General features: G+C 34.3%; 1 protein-coding gene across 1 annotated transcript in view; it reads left to right on the top strand.

Moving 5' to 3' along the window:
- The window catches only part of SOX5 (SRY-box transcription factor 5), a 491049-nt gene that overhangs the window by 141136 nt on the left and 325126 nt on the right, over positions 1-24787 (top strand). Inside the window, exon 3 of the mRNA XM_036761148.1 lies at positions 7273-7483. Coding sequence (XP_036617043.1) covers positions 7273-7483 — 211 coding nt within the window. The remainder of the gene's footprint in view (positions 1-7272; positions 7484-24787) is intronic.

Raw genomic sequence — 24787 nt, forward strand, 5'->3', positions numbered from 1 at the left:
GCTATTAATTATCCCCGTGTCACAGAGGAGGAAACTGAGGCAAACACATGTTAAGTGATTTGCCCAGATTTACACAACTAGTAAATGTCTGGCTGGATTTGAACTCAAGTTTTCCTGACTCCAGGCTCAGTGCCCCCTTTGAGAAATAAGAATTTCATATTTTCTGTGTTGCTACTCTCTTGGTTCTGTTTTTTAAACTTTCTTTTCTTTATTGTTCTGAGACATGCCAAAATAATAAGTTGTGCATGAAGCTTAAGGGAAAAAAAGCCACTGAGAACCGTTTTGCCTCAGGCTCTAATCAAGTAGTTAGAGGTCTTCTGGATGTATACCTTGATGCTCTGTAGTCGAGTCTGTTAAAACAACTCTCCATATGTTTTGCTGGCTCACTCATTTTTAATGAACCAAATCATATTCTCTGCCTTCCTTTGGGAGCTGATCACATTGAAAAGAAACTTTAAATGTAATAGCAGATTATTGGGAAAGATACTTTTCAGCCTTACCATTGAAATCCTTATTTGCCAGATAGTTTGAGACATAAATGTAATGTTTGTTGAAATTCAGCTCCCCATTTGTCTGAATATAATTTGGGGTAAGAGTGCTGAGAAGTAAGCATGATAAGCTTCAACTAGAGGCCAGAAGTCAAGAAGGAGATCTAATTTGAATAATAAAAGATGTCATAAATAGCTTGCTAAGGAATGTGTAACCTGTTGTTTTTAAATGAATTAATTCTTTCTAATTAAAACATCTAACTCAGAACTTGATTAAGAAGGTTGAATGAAAATTACTATGAAAAAAATGAATGGTAACTGAAAAGGACAATAAAACAAAGCTGAATACTATTTAATTATTAGAACAAATCTTGACCCCGGAGAAGAAATGAGGAAACACCCTTTTTTCCTTGCATTTAAGAAGTGGGGGGTTATGGGCATGGGACAGTGCATATGCTTATCAGATTTGGTCACTGTCAGCTGATCGTGCTTACTTGTTTTTATTTGTCAGAAGGAGAGACACTCCTTCTGGGTTAAGTGAAGGGCATATCTAGAAATGGGTGTAATATGAAACCAAGAGACAAAACTTTTAAAAATCAATAGCAAAAGGCTACAATTTAGAAGAAAAATGTAAAAGAAACATTTCTCAGACTATAAATCCTTTGTGCAGGACCATTACTTTTTCTGTCTCTTGCAAAGGTGGCAAGGAGGCTAGATTAAATAAAGCTTGCCCAAGATTAACAAAGGAAGATTATTGACCTTATCCTGAAAGGTTAGAAATCTATTTTATCATTAAACCTTGGAAGCCATTTGCTACATTGGCAGAAGCTGGTCTGGAAATATAGTGACAACTGCCATGTAAATGATTGAATCTCCTTATGGTTTTTACTCTGAAGACTCAAAATTTTGGCATCTCGATTTCCCTCCTCTGGACCTCCTGTGTCTTTGTTAGCAGAATCTCTGTAGATGTCTAACTGCCAGCAAAGTGAAGAGAAACAAGCAACCATTACATCAGGTATTGGTAAGTACAATCCCAGGGAAGAAACACTAAAGGAAAAAAGGATCTCTCTACTGGATATTGTGCCAGCACATATTAACAAGTTATTCACCATGTAAATGAACAATGGAACCCCATACTGAAGCAGCTGTTAAATGCATAAAACTGTTAAAGGGATTAGCAGTGCCAGAGGCTGAAATGGAATCAAACAGGTGAAATGGCAATATAGTAAATAGAGCATATTCCTGGGTAAAATAGCTGTGTTATTTAGTTTTCTACTGTTGTTGTAACCAAATTTGGAATACCTGTGCAAAATTCATACTCCCTGGTATGTTCTCTGACTCTCTGTAAGGAGCAAGTAATTATTAAAAATAGCACGATGGATGTTTATTATTTTATTGTTTTCTTTTTCTCACTTTGAAAATTTGAGTGACATTTTCCAATAGGAAGCATCTTGGAAAGAATTCAGAGAATGGATTTCTCTGAAGTCCTTGATATTTATCATGTGAGGGGGAAAACACCTATTAAAATTTTATTTATTAAAAATTTTTATCACGTAATATGAACTAGGGTGAAATGAAATCAAAATACCTTTGGTATAAAAGGGACAGCATTTGACTATTCACATTTATTTCACAGAATGATGAAGTGGGGAGAAAATCTTTCATGGAGATGTACTTAGAGGTTTGCTTCATTGAAGTTTGTACATGAAACTAGCCTATAGATCCTCTGTGTTCTTGGACATCTTTTCAGATTACAAATCACACATTGTTTTATAAGAGCTATTTTGGAACTTTTAGGATGAATAATTGACCAGTACATACTAAAGAATATAAACCCCTTGAAAGCACAGATTATTACATTTTGGTCTTCAAACCCTTAGCATCTTACAGTGTTTGACACATGATGAAGGAGCTTAACAAATTTTTTTGATTAATTTCCATAGACTCTAGGAATTTCCATAGACTATAAATAGTCATTTGAATGTGTATTTATATCTAAATTCAGTCTATTTCAATCTAATTAATCTGACTAATTATGGGGTTGGTATGTCTGTCTAGTATACGAACAGGTTCTCTTTCTCTAGGTTCATAGAAGTTTTCCTTAGAATGAAAATAACTAATGAAATGCTTGTCCAAGCATTCTTGGACATTCTTCTTTAACTCCTCTGTTTGGAGGGGGCAGTAAATGACTCTAAAAAATGAATGATGGTATGGCAAATAAGCATCCCTGCTAGGATAAAGGAGAGAGAACCTATGCTTAAAACTCATGAATCCAAGTGAGAATTCTTGAAGAATACTCTGTATAGCCAATAAAGGCCTCAGAAGGCCATGAATGAATGAGTATAAATTAGGCATTTACTATATGCCAGGTATTATCCTCAATGCTAGTAATACAATCAAGTATGGCAGTCCTTGCTCTCAAGAGACTTATATTCCATTAGGGAAAACAATATATAAAAGGGAATTAGAATAGGAAGAAGGAAGCTGGAAATGGCAGGAAAGTGGTGTGGAAGGCTTGTTCCAGGCAAGGTAATGTGAAAACTCACCTATCAGGATCCAGGAACGAAAATGGAAGAGTCCAGGTTCTACTGAAGGTGGATGTCCAGTGTCCGGGTGACATGATTTAGAAATAGTCAGGATCCTGCAAATCTCCAGGTCCATGTGCAGTATAATTCACGAGTAGCTTCCTCACTTTTTTCTTTCATTCAGGAAAGTCTTCATCTTTGTTATGTGCTAATTAGTTTTCCCTTACTTCCTAGAAACTCTAGGGCAGAAATTGGTGGAGAGAGTACACAAGGTGTAATCTGTTACCAGAGCTTCCAGATTTATGCTTTAGGATCTTTGAACATTGTAATTGGTTAAACGGGATGAAGGGTATAAGATTAGAATGCTAATTACTCTTATAACTGCTCAAGTTCCATTAACAAGGAGAAGACTGTTCTGTTATCAATGATCCCAGATGCTATGGGGCAATTAGGACCCAGGTGGATGATTGTCTATGAAGTCATAATTTTGGAGACAAGAGGAAACTTGGTTTGAGGGTATAAAGCAAAAACAATGAGAATCAATTAAAACTGCATAGATATACAGAATAAGAAACCATGGATAGGGACACAAGTATCTGAGGGAGTTCCCTCTAAATTTCTGGGTTATTAGTTTATAACAGGTCTTATGGAAAAATAAAGAACAAAGGTGCCATAGTTTATTCGTGGGCTTAATTTCTGAATTAACACTCCTGAGCCATCCTCCAGACCCCTAAGGATACTATAAGTACATAAAAAAACTGGTGTTTACACATCTCATTTTTCTCAACGCTACATGTATTCAGGGTAATGAAACTATGAGATTGACTGGCAGTCCCCCTGCCCAGGCACAGGGGAGGGATGACTTAAATAACCCCTAACATAGTGTATAAGAAAACAATAACATATATAATATAGGATTTTCCTATAAGAAATTGAAACAACTTTTGGATGACAGGTCAAAACATTCATTTTAGCTCAAAGATTTAAAGCATTTTTAAAATGTTTAATGACACCCTTCCAAGTAAAGACTAAAGTCCTAATTTAATATGTACCTAGCAATATATCTGTATGTGCTATGTGATTATCATGACTAATGCCCATAAGCAAAAAGCATATTAGCATGTTGTCTCTGTTATGACATTTCTGTTTTTAATCTAATAGCCTGATTATTTTATAGGTTGTGCCTTTATTAGGGATTCTTACCTACATCAAAGAGTTATTACTTGAGAACAAAAATGCATACATAAGTATGATTTATTACCTTTCCAGGCTCAACAAAATGTACCTTTGCTGTACTAATAAGAAAATAAGAATAGTAGTCAGCACTTAAATAAAATTAATCAATGATTTAAGAACAGAAGTATAAACAGATACAATGTACCAATTTGATGATCATCAAATTAATTAGCACAGACATTAAATCTTTGTGGAAACTTTTCATGTTAGAGATAGAGTCAAACAGTACACATTAGATTAATGGCTTCTTTATTAAGGAATGAAAGATAGTTTTTAAGAAGAGCTTAATGTAAAAGAGAGAGAGAGAAAGAAGAGAGATTGAGCAATAATAACCTGTGCAAAATAAGGCCTTAGTTTCTTCTTATCACAGCATAACTACTATTGACAATCACTGAATAAAAATTTATTTGGTCTCCTAAGCATGAAAAATGCCCACACCTTGCTGAAAGTTTGATAAGAAAATCTGGCAAAGCTATGACGATATAAGTGTTAGAGTATATTCCCTTGTGTTTTTCCTTAATGTAAGTGTACTAATACCTTATTAAAAAGGAGAAAATTTTAAAAGATGAATTGTATGCATAAGAGTAGGCCAAAAAATAAATATCAGCTTTGATCTGGGCTACAGTTGTGATGTGTGGAAAGAGTAGTGTGTTAAGGGTCAGTCAGTGCACATGGCCCTGCTACTAACTGGCAATTATTATGTTTCTGGATAGGTCCCTCCACTATTCTTTGCCTCAATTTCCTTTCCTGAAAATAGAAGGGATTGGACTAATGCAATCTAAGGTCTCTTCCCTTCTAAATATCTATGGTTCCATAGTGATCTAGTGACAGAGTATGCACACATATGTCAGGCCATAAATGTAGCCGCGTAAGGGAAAAGTGTAAGGATAACCATTGTAATTGCTGCTTTTATAAAAGTTAAAGAGAAACCATGAAGACCCTACCTAAATTATACTAAAGACAATATTTCAATATTAGTTGCTAGCACTTATCAGGAATTGAAATTTTGCAAAGTATTTTATCTGTGTGTTATCTCATTGGATCCTTACACATTTTCTGAGATGTAACAATAATAAGAAGAATAAAATAGGATTTATATAGTGTTTTAAGATTTGCAAAGTACTTTACATAAATTATTTCACCTGTTAGCATCTGAAAGGTAGATGCTTTTTTAAATAAGAGGAAACTGAGTCTGAGCTGTTAAGTGATTGACTAAGGTCACCCAGGTAGGAATTGTCAGAGACAGTCCTGGAGCCCATTCTCTCAAACCACACTGCCTCTCAGTAAGAGCTGTGATTTTGCAAATGCTTAATCTCTCCATTAGTATAAGAATGTAGTTTACTAAATGGTCGTCAGGAGTTTCTCTGCCTGAAAAAACAAAACACATCACCATATAGCCAACCTATTAATAAGTATTTTCATAAACCAGCTAGGTTGATCCTAAATTGATGACAGATAAACAATCCATCAATAGACCAATAACAAAGAGAAAAGTTGATATTAAATTTTAAGGCAATATAAAATGACATTTTTTCTACTAACATAGTTCCTCAGGTGTCAAAATAATTTTCCTAAGGGTCAAAGTCTGGTCATGTTATTCTCCTGTTGAGACTTCTGTAGTAATGCCTTATTTGTCTACAGGGTAAAGATAGATAGATAGACGATACATAGATACATAGATAGATAAATTCCACGTAGCATTTGGTTCTCCACAATCTGGATCCATCCTTCTTTCCCAATCTTATTTTATACCATTCTCCTTCACACACTTAATTTTCTATAACCATAACATAGCACCTAGAGAAACAGTTTCAGAGCCATAAATAGCCTGAGTCATCCCTTTAATACCTACTGATCTGAGATGCAGAGGTCATTAAAACTCTTAGTGCCCCAGGCACCTATCTAGAAATCGCAGGTAAAGAGCCAGCCTACTCAGGTGGAGGGAGTTTCATCACCACAGAGTTCCTTTTAACAAAGAAATCATAGGTCCAGTCACTTTTCTCATTGGACTATCTGATGATTCCTGATTTCATTCTTAATTCTACCACCTTCATGTATTTACCCTGGCCATCCAGATAGTTTCCCTCCACACCTCTACTCTGTAAAAGTTGTATTTTCCTTTAAGGCCCATGTCAAGTACAACTAGATGGCACAGTGTACTGGGCCTGGAGTCAGCAAGAATCATCTTCCTGAGTTCAAATCTGGCCTCAGACACTCAGTGGCCTACCCTGGGCAAGTCGCTTAACCCTGTTTTTGCCTCAGTTTCCTCATCTGTAAAATGAGCTAGAGAAGGAAATGGCAAACCCCTTCAGTATTCTTTCCAAGAAAACCCCAAAAAGGGCTCACAGAGAGTCAGACATGACTGAACTATCAACAAGCCTTTATTAAGTACCTACTATTTGCCAGGCACTATGCTAAGAGGAAAGCAGAAAAGAACAAGCATTTATTGAAGGCTTCTTATGTGCCACTTTACAAATAATTATCTTATTTCATCATCCCAACAACCCTGCGAGGTAAATGCTATCATTATCCATAAAAAAGTCAGGCAGAGGTTAAAAAACTAGCCCAAGTTCACACAGCCAGTAAGTGTCTGAAGCTAGATTTGATCTCAGGTCTTCCTGAATCGGGCCTAGCATTCTATACGTTGTGACCAACCTCATTGCCAAAATAAACAAAAAGCTGCCAGTCATTTACCTATTATAGGGAGTAATGTTCCTAAAGTTTTTTTTAAGCAGACAGTCATTTTTTTCTGCAGTGTAACTGATTTACAACAGTATAAATATAATATTTGTACTCAGAGGGGAAAAACACATTTTATTGTTTTCATCATTAATCTAATCTTTGGCTGCTCTGCTTAGCCTATGAACTTGGTGAATTATTCTCTGAAGTAGCTTTGTTTCTTTTATACTGTAAGCAATATTTTTTTAAATTTTTTAAAGGTTGCAACAGAATAGCAAAAATGCAGTGAACTGATGTATTTTTGCTTCCTTTGAAATAATGGCTTATCTTTTGATCTCTTTCAGGAAGTTGATGGCAATAAAGTGATGTCTTCATTTGCCCCACATAACTCATCTACCTCACCCCTGAAGGCAGAAGAAGGTGGGCGTCAGAGCGGAGAGTCATTGTCGAGTACAGCCCTAGGGACCCCAGAAAGGCGCAAAGGCAGCTTAGCCGATGTTGTAGATACCTTGAAACAAAGAAAAATGGAAGAGCTCATCAAAAATGAACCAGAAGGTAAAGGCTGGAAAATAGACCATAGTTTTTACTTCTTGTGGATTTTATCAACCATAGGTGATAGTCTTTGCCTTCTGTTTCCCCCTTTTTTCCTGCATTTTATGCTCCTATGTTAAATTTGAGTAATGAAAGTCTATTATTATAAATACAACAGTAGTATTTATAATAATTTATTTGCTTTTATCAGAAATTTTCAAGCATTTTATAAAATTTTTGTCATTTATATATGTAGTGCTTGCAGATTTAAATAGAGTTATCTTTCTAACTTCCTTGCACTTTGAAATAGAGTTATTTTCATCTTATTTCTGGGGAAACTGAGGTGCAGAGAAATTGACTTCAAAGAACAAAAATAAAACTGTGTGGATATAGAGCCAAAAATTAAAGCTATTTCTGCCAAATATGTCTAGTACTTTTGTTAATTTCCCATTATATGTTTGGTTTATTTTGGTTTATTTAGAAATGACACAGTTTGTATTCGGACTGAATTTAGCACATCCTGTTAGAGTCTGACAAAATTTTGTGTAGCCCTGTTATAGGGACAGGGACTGGATCTATCTGAACAACTCTTTAGTGAGGAAATTCCTTCTCCCAATGCAGGCTGCTGTTACCCTCCTTACAACTTATATTGTTGTAAAGTTCCCTAGTGCATTGAGAGGTTGAATGACTTGCCTAATCCCTCTCTTACAGAGAGAGAGGGCTTAAACCAAGGTCATCCCTAGCTATAATGTTGGCTCTTTATTCACTACAACATGCTGACACTTACCTCTTTTTCCATATGCTTGGAAATCAGTCTTTCTTTCCTTCTAATGAATCAATTCATTGTAATGATCATTAAAAGCCCCCTGAAGTTCCCACCATTTCTTATGCCTTCCATTGCTTCACATAATCTTTATTCCTTATCCCTTTCTCTTCAAATGATATTTTCCAGACCTTGTTTCTCATTCTGTCCTTATCCTTCTCTTGTCCTCATACTGGGAGCCTCCCACTTCATAAACCCAAATCAACTAAAAAGCCTTATGAGGCCCGAGAGCATCCCACATTACTACTTAAAAGGTTCTGTGATTTTATTGGTGTATCTACCCTCTTCAGCAGTACATGTTATAACCCAGACATACCATTTAATACTTTGAAACTCTTTTTCACATTTTTTCATAAATCCTCCAAGTGTGTCTGACTAAAATACTAGGAACCTTGCTTTACATCTCTTATCATTGCAGGGGTACTCATGGAACGCTCTCTTTCTAGAGGTTTTTCTTACATGTCAGTATGTGAATGGCCCACCTACTTTTCTAATGAGTCACTTCTCTCTGAGATCCCTTTGGTCTGATTCTTATTACTCTATTTGCCCTGACCAGGTACCTTCTCTATTTTCCTTTGGGTGACTAATACCTCCAATTCTTAGAAAATTGTGGCGTTTTATTATTTAAAGAATAATATAAGCTAATAGAATCACCAGAATAATGTCAGTGTTAAAAAGACGAGTCTTTGTTGTGTGGAGTCATTAAAAGCTTAGACTCATTAAAAGCACTGTGTGATTTAAAACAAAACATGTTGCTGGTGCTCTTCTATTTTAATATCACAGTTACTTCCTAATTCCTCCCTCTTCCCACTAGAGAATTTTTCTCTTGTGGCAAGGAGGTAGAGTTAGGAAAATCAAATGCATACATTGATCATTTCTGACAATATACGTCTCACTCTACACCTGCAGTCTCCTATCTCTGCCAAGAAGACTTCATTGTTACTCTTCTGAAGTCAGGACTGGTCAGTGCATCGATCAGAGTTGTGATGACTTTTTGTTTTCTTTTATTTTGGTTGCTTTTAAATGCTGTCTTTGTTTTGCTCATTTAGCTATGCATCATACAGGTCTTCTGAAAGTCCTAGGATTTCTTCATTTTCGTAATTTTTAGGATGTAATAATGTTACACTAAATTGATTTACCATAATCTGTTCAGATAGTTCCCTCTTTGTTCCCAAATTCTTTGAAACAACAAAAAGCAATTCTATAAATGTTTATCTAATATATGGCACTTTTCCATGTGTCTGATTTCTTTGGGGATAGTAATGGTATTACTACGTTCATTGACATATAGGATTAAGTTAATTTCTAGTATAATTTAAATTGTTTTTCCGAACTGTTTTATCAGCTAATAGTTTCTTGAGTGGTTCACAGTGTGCCTATGTCCCATAGCATCTCTAACATTTACTGTTTAATCTGCTCGTCTTTGCCAATTTGATAGGTAAAAGATAAATTCTCACAATTGTTTTCATTTATATTTCTGTTATTAATGATTTGAAGCATTCTTTCATGTGAATATTGATAAGTTTGCTTTTCTTCTTTTGAAGACTTCTTGTTCAGTCAACAAATATTCATTAGGTGCCTATGATGGGCCAAGAACTATCCTAAACACTGCCAATAGAAAAGCATAGGAACAATCTCATTTCTCAAGGAGCTCATATCTAATGGTGAAAACCATGTGCAAACTATATACAGGGTAAATTAGTGGTAATTAAAGGAGAGAAGACAGAATTAAAGGGGATTGGGAAAGGCTTTCACTAGAAAGTAGGATTTTCCCTGGGACTTAAAGGAATCCAGAGAAGCCAGGAGACAGAGGGAAGGAGGGAAGGCATTCCAGGAATGGGGAACAGCTATTTATCTCTTGGCACAATGACTGACTCTTGATCTTCTACATCTCTATCCATCCCCTATATATCTTGACTATTAGAATTTTATGGGACATATTTGCAGTGATTTTTCCCCAATGAGCAGCTTCTCTTATTCTCACTGCATTATTATATCTTGGACATAACAAACCTTTAAAGGATATTTGTTGTAAGGAATTTTCCTCAGTGAACAGATCCTTTTTTCAATACCTTCATTCATTTTGTTTGTAGAAAAGGTATTATGTATTATGTATTTGAAATTATCAGTTTTATATTTTATCACCTCTCTTCTTTGTTTGGTTGAGAATCTTCTCCCTAGCCATACTTATAATTCCATTTTTCTATTTTTAAAATATTGTATGACTTTTTATGTGTAGGTTGTATATTTTTTTAGAAGAGCGGATGCACAGTTATAGTAGATAGAGAGCTGATCTCGGAGCCAGGAAAACCTGGCTTCCAGTTCTGTCTCTTTTATATACTGGCTGTAACCCTGGGCAAATCATTTAACCTCTCAGTGCTCTAGGCAACTCTCCAAGACTATAAATTGCACAGAAGATGTCAACTAGCATTAAAAGAAGCTTCTTCATCATTCAATTCCTTATGTCTGTGACATCATAGGATCAGTCCCTATCCATTTGAAATTTTTTGTTATATGGTAATAGATGCTGGTGCAAACCTGATAACTACTTTCTAGTTTTACAAGAATTTCTTGTTGAATAAGGAGTTCTTATGCCAGTTATTTGTCCTCTTAGGTTTATTGAACATTCCTGTTATGTTTGATTATATCAGCATCTTGCTTACTTGGTCTATTGCATTGACTTTAATATTTTAACCAGGAAAAAATAGTTTTGATGACTACAGCTTTGTAGTATAGTTTGAGATCTGATGGTGCTAGACTTCACATCATCCCTATTTTTCGTAATTTCTATCCTTTCTCGTGTTTCGTCTTAGCCATTCATGACAGCACTTTCCCTGTGTATAGCTGAAGTGGAGTGAAGGTACAAATTATGAGGGTTGAGGGGGATGAGAAACTTAGATATGCAGATTTTTGAGGAAGCATCAGTATAATTTTGTAATGCTTCAGTATAATCATAATCTCCTAACCCTTCAGCTCTCCTTGTGCTTAACTTTTCCTAAACCTGTCCTCTACCCTCAGTACAACATGTAGTCAATATACCTTTCCCTGTGGTCCATGACCATTACCTTATGGAGCTGTTTTCCTCTCCTTCCAAATCTGGACACATGGCCTAATCAGTTCAACTTTACACAGTCTTCTTCCCTTGTGTCTCTTGCCTCCTCATTCAGTCACTGCTTATACCTTTCCAACCCTGGATTATTCATACCACCTTATTTCTCTGCTGCTCCTTCTATGCTGCTGAATACTGCTGGGAGAAGTCATACAGCCCAGTTAAGTGGTTATGTCACAATAGATATTTGTTATTTAACCTCAATTTGGCCTTCTGTATTGCACAGAAATCCTTTTAGTATTCTTTGATTGACTTTATATCACCTTCGCCAAAGCATCTATTCCAAATGTTGTCCCCTCCCCTCAAACTACCTATACCATTCCCAAAAACTCAACAGACTTTGTTTCATAATTTACTGGGTAAAAATTGATACCATCTGTTGTAAACTACCTTTCCTCTCAAATCTTGATCTCAACCCCATTCAGTATCATCCCTTCCATTCTTTACTCTTTCATTGCAGTTTCTAAGGAAAGGATGTTACTTCTTGTCAAAGAAAATCCCTATACTTATCCTCTTGATCCTATTCTCTTCTCATATCCTCTAGGACCATTCTCTCTTTGCTTCAAGATCATTCCTTCCCTCTCCCTAATATTCAATCTCTCGTTACCCACTGGCTCCTTACCTGCTGCCTACAAATAAGCCCCATTATATTCATTCTGTGCAATTATGGCAACATTTTGCTTTATGAAATCAAGTGCTTTTTTATAGTCAGTAGTAAGTACCATGAGATTTTGTATTCTCTCTACCTTTTCATTAATTGTGTGACTGCAATGATGTAGTCCTCCCTAGAATGTTGCTTGCACAAAAAATTCCTTTTCATATCATCATTATGGGTATCCTTTGTATGTATATAGATTATTCTTCTGAAGATTTTGTAGAGAAGGTAGAGTTACAGGCAAATAGTTATTGATATTTTTATTCACCTTCTTCAATACTAACAATCTCTGTGGTTTTTTCTAGGCATTTGGCATTCTTCACCCCCCCCATTCATGTTTCTTGAGACTCATACATTAATACTTTCAGAATAGTGGAAAATTCACCTTCTGTGTGCTTGCTTGGTCTAGACCAGCAGTACTTCCTTTAATTGTTTTATATAACACATTTGTGATTTGTATGTTAGAGTCCAAATATTGTGACTCCACTCTTCTATACAGGACAAAATTTGCGATAGAAAAGGCTGTACAGCTTTTCCATTCTTCCTGTGTACTAGAAACATGTTTGGGAAAATAGCTTTAATGTAGCATCAAGTGACATGCAACAAACATATAGAAGGTGCTCAGGTAACTCCATTCTGAACCTATCCTAGCATGCAAGTCCTATTCTATAGAGAGGTGGCTTCATTTCATTCTGTTAATCCCCTGTGTCTTTCCCTGTATCTTGCATGTAACAGGTGCTTAAAACATATTTTTCAACTTGAATAAATTGAAACGTTCTACTAAAAGAAGGAGATTATTTTCATTTTAACTCTCATTTAATGTTCATAAAGAGACCCCTGACAAAAATTTTATGTGGCCATATAAATTAAGGTGAACCTGCAGTTCCAGGGACAGAGAGAAATTAATCTCTTCATAAAATTAATTATATGGACATGTAAGAATCTTGACACAAATTGATAAAAATGATTCAAAATGCTTTTGTTATCCTTCTTCAGGTAATTTGTACTTATTTATGACATAGGCAGGGTGACTAGAACAGAATTAAATGTGAACAGGACTGGCAAAAAAAATTGTGATTTAAGCAACCAATTTATAATTTCATTCATTGAACAAATATTTACTGAATACAGATCAAGTGCAAGGCATTACTGTTCTTTAGGGCAGCTAGATGACACAGTGGATATAGTGTTGGGCCTGGAGTCAGGAAGACTCGTCTTCCTAAGTTCAAATCTGGTCTCAGACACTTATTGGCTGTGTGACTTTTTGCAAGTCACTTGACCCTGTTTGTCTCAGTTTCTTCATCTGTAAAATGAGCTGGAGAAGGAAATGACAAACCACTCCCATATCTTTGCCAAGAAAACCCCAAATGAGGTCACCGAGAGTCAGGCACAACTGAAACAACTGAACAACAGCCACAGTACTATTTCACAGTGGATAAATTCCTTTTATCCTATAAAAATGCCTAATTTTGTTATTATGGAAATTACTAAATTATAAGGAATAAAATCAACGTTAAAATTATTGGGAATTCAAAATTGGAAGGAGAAACACATGTTTCTAATAGAAAAGGAATCTAAATTTAAGGCCTCTACATTGCATTAATAATACCAAGCATCCCAGAATGTCAGTGTTTCCTACCATCAGAAATAGCTCCATCATTATTTTAAGGAATATGTTCTGTTGGCATAGTAAGGTAGTGTCGTTTGTTTGGCCCAATGGGAAACAGGGACAGCATGCATATATTCTTTATGAGGTTATTGAGATTAACATTTGGTTTTGTTCATATTTTCACTTAACTATCAAGCAGCAGCCACACTTATGTATGCAGCCAAATTTCTTACTCTGGTCCAGATTAAGAAAAGAGGATAGGGGCACATCTTTTTGTTGTTAGTTAAGCTGATAGCAGTTGTAAAAGCATCATTCTATCAAACATATTGTGTCATATAGAGGTATTTTATAGTATATCTTTTCTAGAGTTGAAACTGATGTTTTCATTTCAGTACTTCCCACAAGGTTTTTCTGCTTTGGCTTCTTAATAAATCATTCTATTATTTAAAATGATGGTAATTATGGTGAGGATGTATCACTAAAAATCTATAAACAAAGAAACCCAATATATTGTCTGAGGGTAGAAAATATGTGCCAAAAAGTGATGGGATATAAAGACTGACTTATTATCATTTTAGAGGTATCTAAATGGCTCAGTAAATAGATTGCTTGGCATTGGAGTAAAGAAGACCTGAGTTCAAATCCAGCCTCAGACACTTACTAGCTGTGTGAGCCTGGGCAAGTCACTTAACCTCTGTTTGCCTCAATCCACTGGAGAAGGAAATGGCAAACCATCCCAGTGTCTTTGTCAAGAGAACCCCATAGACAATATGGTCCACAGGGACACAAAGAGTCAGATACAATTAAACAACTGAACAACAAAAATTATCAATTCAGTAATCATTGTACAAGTTCTTCGAAGCTTTCATAACATTTATACTATCTGTCTTATCAACAAACTCATGACTCAGTTTCATACCTATGGCTTATTCATAGTAGGCCCAAGCTTAGTAAGAACATTGGAGTATTGGCTATCCACAGGGAAAACTGTTCTCTATGCTCATGGTATTTAAATTCTACCACCAACACAATAATATTGAGAATGATTTTATTAACTGTGGTATTCTGGAAGAAGATAGTGTATGCTCATTACAATTCTGCCTAGCTTTAAATTCATTATCACATCTACCAAATAAAGCTAAGTATCTTCCAAATTAAAAAGGGAAGAGAACCAAAGTCTATTGGTCTACATGAATGACATCAAGGAAATATATTAAACAGAGCCTTCATCTTATAGAATCTTTTTCTAATGATATCAAAATGTTATTTGGACTTGATAATTGTAAGTTTTTTTAACTGATGACAGGGAAAGTTAGAAACTGAAGACTTTGAATCTGGATCTAGATATCATACCAATGACTGAAGGCAGTACTCACAAACACTTTGGTCTTCTTCAGCCAAGACACCACAAGTATGAAGAAGTCAAGAGAACGCTATGGCTAATTACATTAAATACTTAATGACATCCCAAAATCAAAGCTGAATAGAAAGGAAACATTTAAAGCAATAAACATCTAATTAGTCTCCATATATACTACATGTTCTACAAAATCAACCCTAATAGGCTTAGAATGTATCAGCAAAATTAATGAAACATAGTGCCTATAACCCTAAGACATCTATAGAAAGAATAACACTTCTTTATCAGAAAGGAAAAAGTTGATAGACATGCTCAGATTACATGATAACCAGGTCAAAAACCTAGAGAAAAAAATTTGAAATAGGAAATTTAACTTCACCAAACAGTGATCAAGACTGGTAACAAGTATAAGTCTTTGGGATTGTCAATTGTAACTTAAAGTGGTTTAACTCCAGATGAATGACTACAATATGGATAACATCCAAGAATAAAATCAAAAGGCTCTCCTTAAGTGACATCCACATGAACTCCGACTCCATTATGTCCACAAAGATGCTCTAAACAAATGACTGAGCCATGTGGATTTATTTGTGGAAACAGAAGATGGCATTTCATGACTAGGTCACTGACACCAGACATAGCACTGATCCATAAAAACTTTGTTTCTAATAGATGTCACGCTCTCAGACATTCACGCTGAGTATGAGTGTCCCAATATTGAATACATTTCAAATACTGTATTCTGAGCTTTACAATATATGCAACAAAATAATAATTTCTTTCCTTTAGCTGTGTTTCATTGTCTTTCAATGGCCATCAAAAGAATCATCAAGTGGTGGTCAAAATTTCACTGACCCCTAGTTAAATCATTATAAGGGTGCTATATTGATGCCTCTGCCCAAAGAAGGGGGAAATAAGAATAGAAAAGACTTCTTTCTTCCAGGCTCCTCTCACCAAAAGCAAACTAACCAAAGTTCGCAAGTTAGAAGCAAATGGCAAATTGTGTGTCACAGAAAAGGAAGCCACTAAGGTGAATCTCTCAGAATAATAATTAGACTTGTATAAGGGCTTCAAAAAGGGAGTGGTCTTTCTAACATGATCTTCCTTCCCCAAATACCTTATCTTTACAGTGTGAGGAAAAAATATTTTTATGTTATAAATAGAACAAAAAGGCATCTATGTGAGGTGTTTTTTTTTTACTTTTTATTCCTTTCATTACTTTTATCACTATATCTGTATCTTTAGACCTTTCCTTTTTAAGGAATATATATTTATATAGATTCTTATCTGACCAAGATCACTCTAACAATATAGAAAATCTCCCCCCAAAATGAATAAAGGAATGTTTGGAGCTAAGAGTTTACTTTTACATTACCTTAATTTGGATCTATTTGGTAGTGCCAGATGAAGATGCTGAAGATGCGGGTCTGTTGTCATCACACTATCATATATAATCCTGTTTTAAGACCTCAAATCGACCTCAAATTCAAGACCTGTCAAAATTTAAAATGTTTTCTCCACCCACTGGAAATCATTAATTTTGATTCATTGTAGTTGCCTTTATTTGGTGTACAGTCTTGCATGACTATTTTCCCAGCTATCCTCATCTTCTTAGTTCTTTCATTTTTTGTAACATGCCTAGATATATAAAAGCATAAGACCTGCAGGGTATACAGCTTATGCTGACTTTTAAGAATCATTTTAACATATCCTGAAATAGGCAAAATATTATTATATTTTCATGTTTTGTTGTGTGTTACATTACTATGTGTATTTTTTTGAGGTAGACAGATCCCTTGTGCATAATATTTGGTTTTGTGAACATCCCCTGTAGGTGATTGGTTTTGTGTTTGTGTTTATGTTATATATCATAACACCTGTTTCACTGTAATTTAAATGGATGCTGTTTCAGGAGCCCTTTAGAAAATAAAGTGAAGCATATGAAGTAATAAGCTAGTTGAGAGAAGAATTCAGTTTTCAACTGATTTTATCAACTTTTAATCAATATTTCTTGATAAGGAAATCAGATCTATCTTCTTTAAGTGCAAAGATTCAAAGCACACTCTTAATAGATCCTTTAAAAGTGACTGTTGTTTTAAAATCACATCTGATGAGGGCAGAAAATTATAAAATGAATGAATCCAAAGGGAAATCCTAGTGATACTCTAATTGGTTAAGGTTTCTTTATTTTGTTCTGTTTTTTGTTTGTTTAGTTATTCACTGGCCTTTTTACAAAGTACTTGTCAAAAAGATTTGTAAATTATGTTCTTCTGAAGGACAAACAAGGACATTTTTCAACTGAGAACTTTTAAATTCTTTTGCTTGCCCTCTGCTGCTATTGAAGGATACCCTTAGTACTTGCAGAAATATACTTGTCTCTGAAGCCTATCCCTTCAAATTGCCTCTGCTTTGAAGATCTATCTAGACTCTAATTTTTTTAAAGAGGCCACCATAAGGAAATAAAATCACAAAAATTATAAATAAAAAAGAAATGAAACACAATGAGGAAAAATGATAAATTCTTAAATAGAGTCTGAATTGTTGAGAAACAAGAGTTTTCATGGTAGATACAGGGAGCTGGGGGTGAAGCCCTGACAATTCTTACTTTAAGAAGAAAAAGGATAACTTGTTCATTTGTCACCTCCATTTTTAAGTGAAGTAAAGTTCTAACAGTTTATCCTGATAAGGTTGATTTCAATGGCTACTTTAAAGAATTTACTCAGCTTCTCATCCCAGTCTTTCTGACTTAGATCTGCAAAGGTTCAGACATAGCTTTGGGGTTTCTTCCTTTGATAAAATGTCTGAGCTGCTGATATAGCACTTTACTTGTACAAGGAAGCACTCTGGTCAAAGAAGATTATAATTTGTTATGGAACTTGTGTTTTTGCTGGAAAAAAAGGATGGAGTTTTACTTTATGTTAGGAAGGCCCTAGTTATTATAAGGTATCAGCCATCCTAAGGATTTAATTCTTTACCCTTATCCTTCTTTGAAGACTAAAACTCCTTTACTCCTTTCTTTTGGTTGTCATCTTCTTGTATAATTTTGCCGCTGACCAAAACATGGGTTTATCTACTGACACAACTATACAAATCTCTCCAAAACTCTCTTTACCCAATTTTTCTGACATCCCCCAAACATTTCATACTAATGGAGTGGCATTGCTTTTTGTGTCCTTGGCAAAAGCTGTCAGTTGCAGAATGTTATTTTTAATGCATGGACCACTTTTAGAAGAGGCTTTGACTGAAACTGTTAATTTAAAAATACACACGAGAGGAATGTGCCAGCTCTTTTTGTCTGCTTATGAGCCACAGCTTTGGGGGATGTCATTTATTCAAGATACAAGAGCATGCCACCTGTTTCTGAGGCCTCTTGTCCTTCATATTAAAGGTTCAGGTCCTTGTTGAATAGTAACACTCTAATCTTGGTCAACATACACAACAATTACCCAAAACTGATTTGTCAGGCTAGCTGGAGCATTTTTTTATGTGTGGATGTTTCACTCTGTTACCCTCAAGGCACTTGTCATGACCGTGCATATTAAAATTAATCAGACCTCCCAGGCCTGTTTGCCTCTGTGTTTTAACATAAAGAAGTGGATATCAAGAGTTTGTTCTAATTAAATAGGCCTGCTTGGTTTTGTTCTAGTGGGTACTTGGTCTTTTTTTTATTTTAATGGGAGATTCTTGTGAAAAAGGCACGACCAGCACTAGAGTTAGTGAAGAGCTCACTTCAAAGTTTTCTTTACCACCTGCGCCCAGATTTCTGAGGCCTGAAGGGCTCCCAGGGTGCCTTTCTTAACTACCCTTAGTGTGGATGAAAAATATGGCCAGTGAGTGAAGTATCAGTGAGGCTAGGGCAAGGCTAGAAGCCAGAATGAAGATCTGACTTGTATATTTTAGTGCTATTAAGTGAGCGCATCTTGTTCCTTAGATCCCAAACATGATTGTAGGTTTGATGAGGTATAGTAGGTATTTGGGGAAGGACAGAGGCTGAAATGCATAGCAATTTTCTCATTCCTTCATGCCCTGGATTTATATGTAGTAATGATGATCCATTTAATTCTGTTTTTAAGTAATCCACTCATACAAGCAATTTCAGATAAACATTTCACATACATACAAAGTAATTACTACCCTGAGAGTTTCTGAACATAGTCCACTTTTCATTGATGATTTACTTTCTCATTCTGAGGCTTGTTGCAGTGATGGATGAATGGATATCCAAGAAAACACATGTAATATTATGAAATGTAAATCTCATACATTAATTTTAAAAAAACTCATCAAATATAACCAAAAAAGCTCTGATGATTGTATATTGGATACTATGAGTGAAGTAAATTTATACATCAGTGTTAAAGGTATGTGTAGGTTTCATTGGATTCCAAACTACACTCATGCAGAGATTATTTCTTTGTATTTTTATATCAGAATTATTTATTTAGCCAAATGGTCTCAAAATGCTTAAAATTGATCTGAATCCTGCATTTCTGCTTTAGTAGAATATAATTTAGATGTATCATTAAAAATAATAATTTTACAAATGAACATTTGTCTTTGAAGCTTTGCATTGTTTGGGGGTCAACATAGTGACAGCAGAGAATTCTCTATAATCTTTATGAGAGAAGGGACTATTCTGGTCCCTCTTTGTCCCTTCTGATTAAACTGCCCCCCCTCCAAACTAAAAAAAGAGTTAAGACATCTTACTTGCTTTAGTAATTGTCTAGATACTAAGTGAAATTCAGAATATCTAATAGGAAATTCTTCAAGGACAAATGCATATCCATCGATTAACCTATCTGTTCTGTTTTTATACTCTCGTTCAACCCAAATGTTGAAAACCGTATCAACAGTGCCAAGCATCTGCCTGGTACTTGATGGCATCATAGAAACCCATCCACTGTTTCACCTACGTTGCTATTGGTTATTTAATAACACAATGCAAACTGTTCAGTGTGGGTGTATATGAAATGATGAGGGAAAAAGAACTCTGAACAAGTAAATACATCTTTCATCATTTCTTTTGTTCGGTCTGTTTATGGTGCTATTCTTGGTCAATAGAAATTGTTTGACAGTTCTGCAAAAGGGTGAGCAACCTTTTCTTGAACCTTTGTCCTTTTTGTTTTGTCTCAGTAGAAAAGTTTTCTATCTGCTGTTCTCTTTTTATTGCAACCTGACTTTTGAGAGTGGGTTTGAGTATTGTTATTTCAGTGAATATGACACACGCACAAGATTATGAAACATCATGTGTAGCTTTATCTCATTTGTATGAAATGGGCATTCGAGAGTCTAAAATTCAAGGTTAACTTTGGTACTCTGGAACGTAATACTTTTATACTTTTTAAAAAATGTCTCATTAGAAAAACAAAATGGGATATGACACAATACAAACTTTTCTTGCTGTATAATGTGCTGATGTCATTCACATTGCTGCACACACAAGCCTCCTTAGAATGTTTAGCCTTAAATCAATTTGTATTTAGGATATCTCCTCTCTATGCATTAATGTACTACCAATGAAGTATGCATTGCTTGGTGTAATTACTGAAGAGACCAGTAGTTGGGAAAACAGTAATTGAACACGTCTGCTTATTGCTAGAGGACAGTGCTACTACATTGGTATTTAGGACATTAATAGGGAAGGATTGATTTGTTGTTTTAAGATAAATTCAATCGCTGTTCCTTAGATCTTTGTTTGTTGAAGCCAAGTTATTCTTTGTTTGTATAATATGCCCAAGAGACTTGTACACCTCAGCCTGGCAATAGTCATGTTAAGGTTTTAGAAGATAATTATAAAACAAAACTTTTAATGATCACAGTGTTTTTAATCATTTTCTATATCTAGTTATCCTGCCTACCAATAACTTCCTTCTCTATTTGCTCTTCTTTTGTCATATATTATATATATATGTATATGTATGATACAATGTATATGTGTTTACATATGTGTATGAATTTCTTAATTGTCTCTTCTGTGCTTTCTTTAAATGTTACAATGCACATATATATATATATATATATATATATATATATATATATACGTAAAATCATATGTGTTTTTAAAAGGAATAAAGATCTGTTCCTTTAATTGAGGAGTAAAACTTCAAATGATAGACAGAAATTACACAATGTAAATAGGAGTGACCAATCCAAAGACTTTGCAAGAAAAAAAAATTTTAAAATTTTTAAAAAGCATCAACAAAATTGGTCATGAATAGCATGTTAGTGCTTGTCCTACCTTTTCTGCTATTTAAGTTGGAAAGAAATATTCTTATAGATTCTACAACTTTTACATTTCAGTGCATCTGTTCATTGGGGTTATTTCCTCCTATAAAGAGGACAACCCATCTATAGTTTAGAGGATGGTCTTGCTAGGGCCAAAAAATTCATTACCCAGTAGCTAACCAGATGATTGACTTGTCTGAACTTGGGTAGTATGGTTGTCAGACAAAAGATATACAGGGCATCAGTAGCTTCCATACTCCAGATTTTTCCAGCTTGATTGGACCTATACAAGCTAATGTTCCATTGGAATACCTTTGAGAATCTAGGATCACATTCCTTCCAAGATGGCATATTGGAATAGGAATTAGTGGAATTCTGTCACTCATTTATGATGAGAATCAGAAAATGACTGACCCTTCTCCCATTCTACTCTTAGATTTTATAAATCCTACAGAATGGATCAACTCAACTTGATGGATTATGGTTATCCATATTATTAGTACTATCACTTTCTTTGAAGTATTACTTAACTAGATAATGATAAAGAAAAATATGAAACATAATAAAAGAAATAGAAAATTTTGTAAGTCTTTATGGCCACATGTTTTCCTTGCTTCTTAAACTGTGGTTCGGACATTTAAATATGCATTGGCTACGTGAGTGTATTTCCAATGCTTCACAATGGACATGCAAAAGCAATCCAACATAGAATCTTTTGATATATGATATAGTTGGCTATTTCAGAATTCTTAGAATTAAGAAAGATATCAGATGTTTGTATAAGACTTCCTAACTCTCCTTAGAATGATCATTAGCTTTCTATATGGATCTCAGGTAGCCCCACAGAAAGACACTAAGTTATGTAATAGGTGCTTTTCATCTTTCCAACACTACTGAAATCTTTTCTGTTAACTTATAACTGTCAATCCGTATATATTTGTGTGTATGTGTACATGTACATATGTACATATATGCATATATAACATATATGTATACATATTGTGTATTATATTTGTCAAAACACAGCCTCTTACATACTAAGCATATATCATTGAATGAGGTCTGTATTTGTGCCACTTTGGCATAAACTCACATTTGCCAAAGATACCTAGATTATGAATTGTAGCATATACTTATGTAAAATATCTGAATAATTTATACTTGGTTTATGAATGAATATTATTTTAAAAGTAGGAAATTTTCTAGAGGATTTGACTTCTTTTTCTCTTCAAATAGAAAAAAAAAGTCATGAGTTAGTAATACTAGATTAGTTACTTTTCTTTAGATGATATGCACATCTATTTGTAGTATTAATGAATTTGGAGTCAGGTATAATGGATTCACTTTCCATTTCTGCCGTTTAATACCTGGATGCCCTTGAGCAAGTGCCTTAACTTCAATAACCTTGATTTTCTCATTTGTAAAATGAGAGGTTTTGCCTATGTACTCTCTAAGGTCTGTTCTAATTCTTGATCTTATTTCTCTGAGCAATAACTGGGAAGTTGTGTGAGTAATGGAAAGAGTAGAATACTAGCTCCTCAAATATACTGGAAGTGCCTTTCAGGCACAAGCTATTCCATTTTTATCCTTGTTTCAAGCACCAAGCCAAGTGCATTGCACATAGCATATGCTTAATAAATGTTTTTGATTGAATTGAAAGAGTACTGGGCGTGAGACATGAGAATATGTGTATGAAGACTTAGTTCTGCCATTTACTAGTTGTGTTAGTTTGAACAACTCACTTATATTCACTTTTAAGTGATCTATAAGAAATTAAACTAAAATATAAATATGAATTATTTGATTATTGTTTCCTCTGATCCTTAATTTCCCCATTTATAAAATGACAAAAATTAAAATAAAGAAATTAAATATATGCCCCAAACATAAGGTTTATCATGAGTATTAAATGAAAAGGTCTAGGATCGCACAATGATCTATATCATTTTATATTGATGTTAGGAACTACTACCCCTAAGTAAAAATATCTGTAGGAATAACAGAGTTCATCCACACTCATTCTAAGGCTAAAAAAAATGCTAGCTCCTTCATTCCATTCAGTTTAACAAAACATTTATTAAGCATCTGCTATGTGCAAGTCATTTCATTAGGCAATAGAAATACAAAAATAAAACAACAGGATTTTCCGTTCCACAAGAGCTTATGATCTAATAGTAAAGAAAAGACAAGTACTCATATATAACTAAAATAGTAATAATATTTTAATTTATTGTTATTTATTATTTAATAGTTTTATTGGTTTTTATGAATTATATTTTTTACTTATATTGAACCATTTTTGTATCCCTTAAGTGATACCAAATTTGTCATAGCAAATTGTTTTATGGATATGGTACTGCAATATCCTTGGAAGAACTTTTTTAAGTGGTTGAATTAATATTCACTAGTAAAATCTATTTATTGTGTTCTTTCTCTGCATTATATCTCCTTGGTTTGGGATATCAAAACAATATTTGTCTCATAAAAACAACTTAGCAGAATATCTTCTGTCTGTGAAAATAGCTTTTTAGGGTGAAAATGCTCATTTCTCCTTAAATGTCCAATACAATTAACTTGTAAATTCATCTGGCCTAGGGTTTCTTTGTTTTTAAACTTTTTAACAGTTCATTTGTGGTTTCCTAATTTACTTTTCCTGATATTGGGTTTATTTATGACCTGTATATTTAATTTTCAGCCATTCAATTTTTTTTCTGGATCTGAATTCACTTCCTTTGAATCCTCAGTTTTTCTGGCATGTAATCCGGTGTAAGATCTTCTGATAATTTTCTTTATTTCATCTCTATCATCTCTACCTTTTTCTTTTTTTATTCTAGTAATTAGGTTTTCCTTTCTTTTTCCTAATCAGGTTACCTAGTGGCTTGTTAACAGCCTTTAAAAAAATTGAAGCTTTTAGTTTTGCTTATTTGTCTTCACATTTATCTATTTCTCCTCAAATTTTAAAGATTTCTTCTTTTGTATTTGTTTTAGGATTATTCATCTGCCTATTTTCTTGTCTTTTTAATTTCATACTTAAATTTATTGTCTCTCTTTCTATTTAGTGATATATGTTCATATACATCCATATATAATTTTTTCTCTGCAGAATGCTTCAGCTTCATCCTATAAATTTTTGTATGCTGTCTGATCCTTGTCACTTTTAGTTCCTTTTCACATTAACTATTGTTTACCCATGTCTTTTTATGGTATATGCAGTTAATTTATAATATTTTATTATCATAATTTTATATTGATTTCTATCCAAGTGTACTTCAATAGACTTGTTTTGTCTTTAGAACCTATTGAGTACTTTTTAAATCTGATTCTATCATCCAAGACATTAACTATACTTCCTATTTTGTATAGTCAACAAATTTGATAAGTTTGCATTCTGTGCCTTTATATGAATTATAAATAAAAGTGTTGAAGAGAATAGGATTGTAGATAGAAGTCTCATTATGCCCAACTATAGACTTCTCTCTAGTTTCAGACCTAATTCTTTAGTTACTACCCGTTATGACTGGTTGGTCACTAATTCTGACCTTTCCTA

This window comes from Trichosurus vulpecula, chromosome 5 (assembly GCF_011100635.1).
Source record: "Trichosurus vulpecula isolate mTriVul1 chromosome 5, mTriVul1.pri, whole genome shotgun sequence".
NCBI classification, from domain to species: Eukaryota; Metazoa; Chordata; class Mammalia; order Diprotodontia; family Phalangeridae; genus Trichosurus; species Trichosurus vulpecula.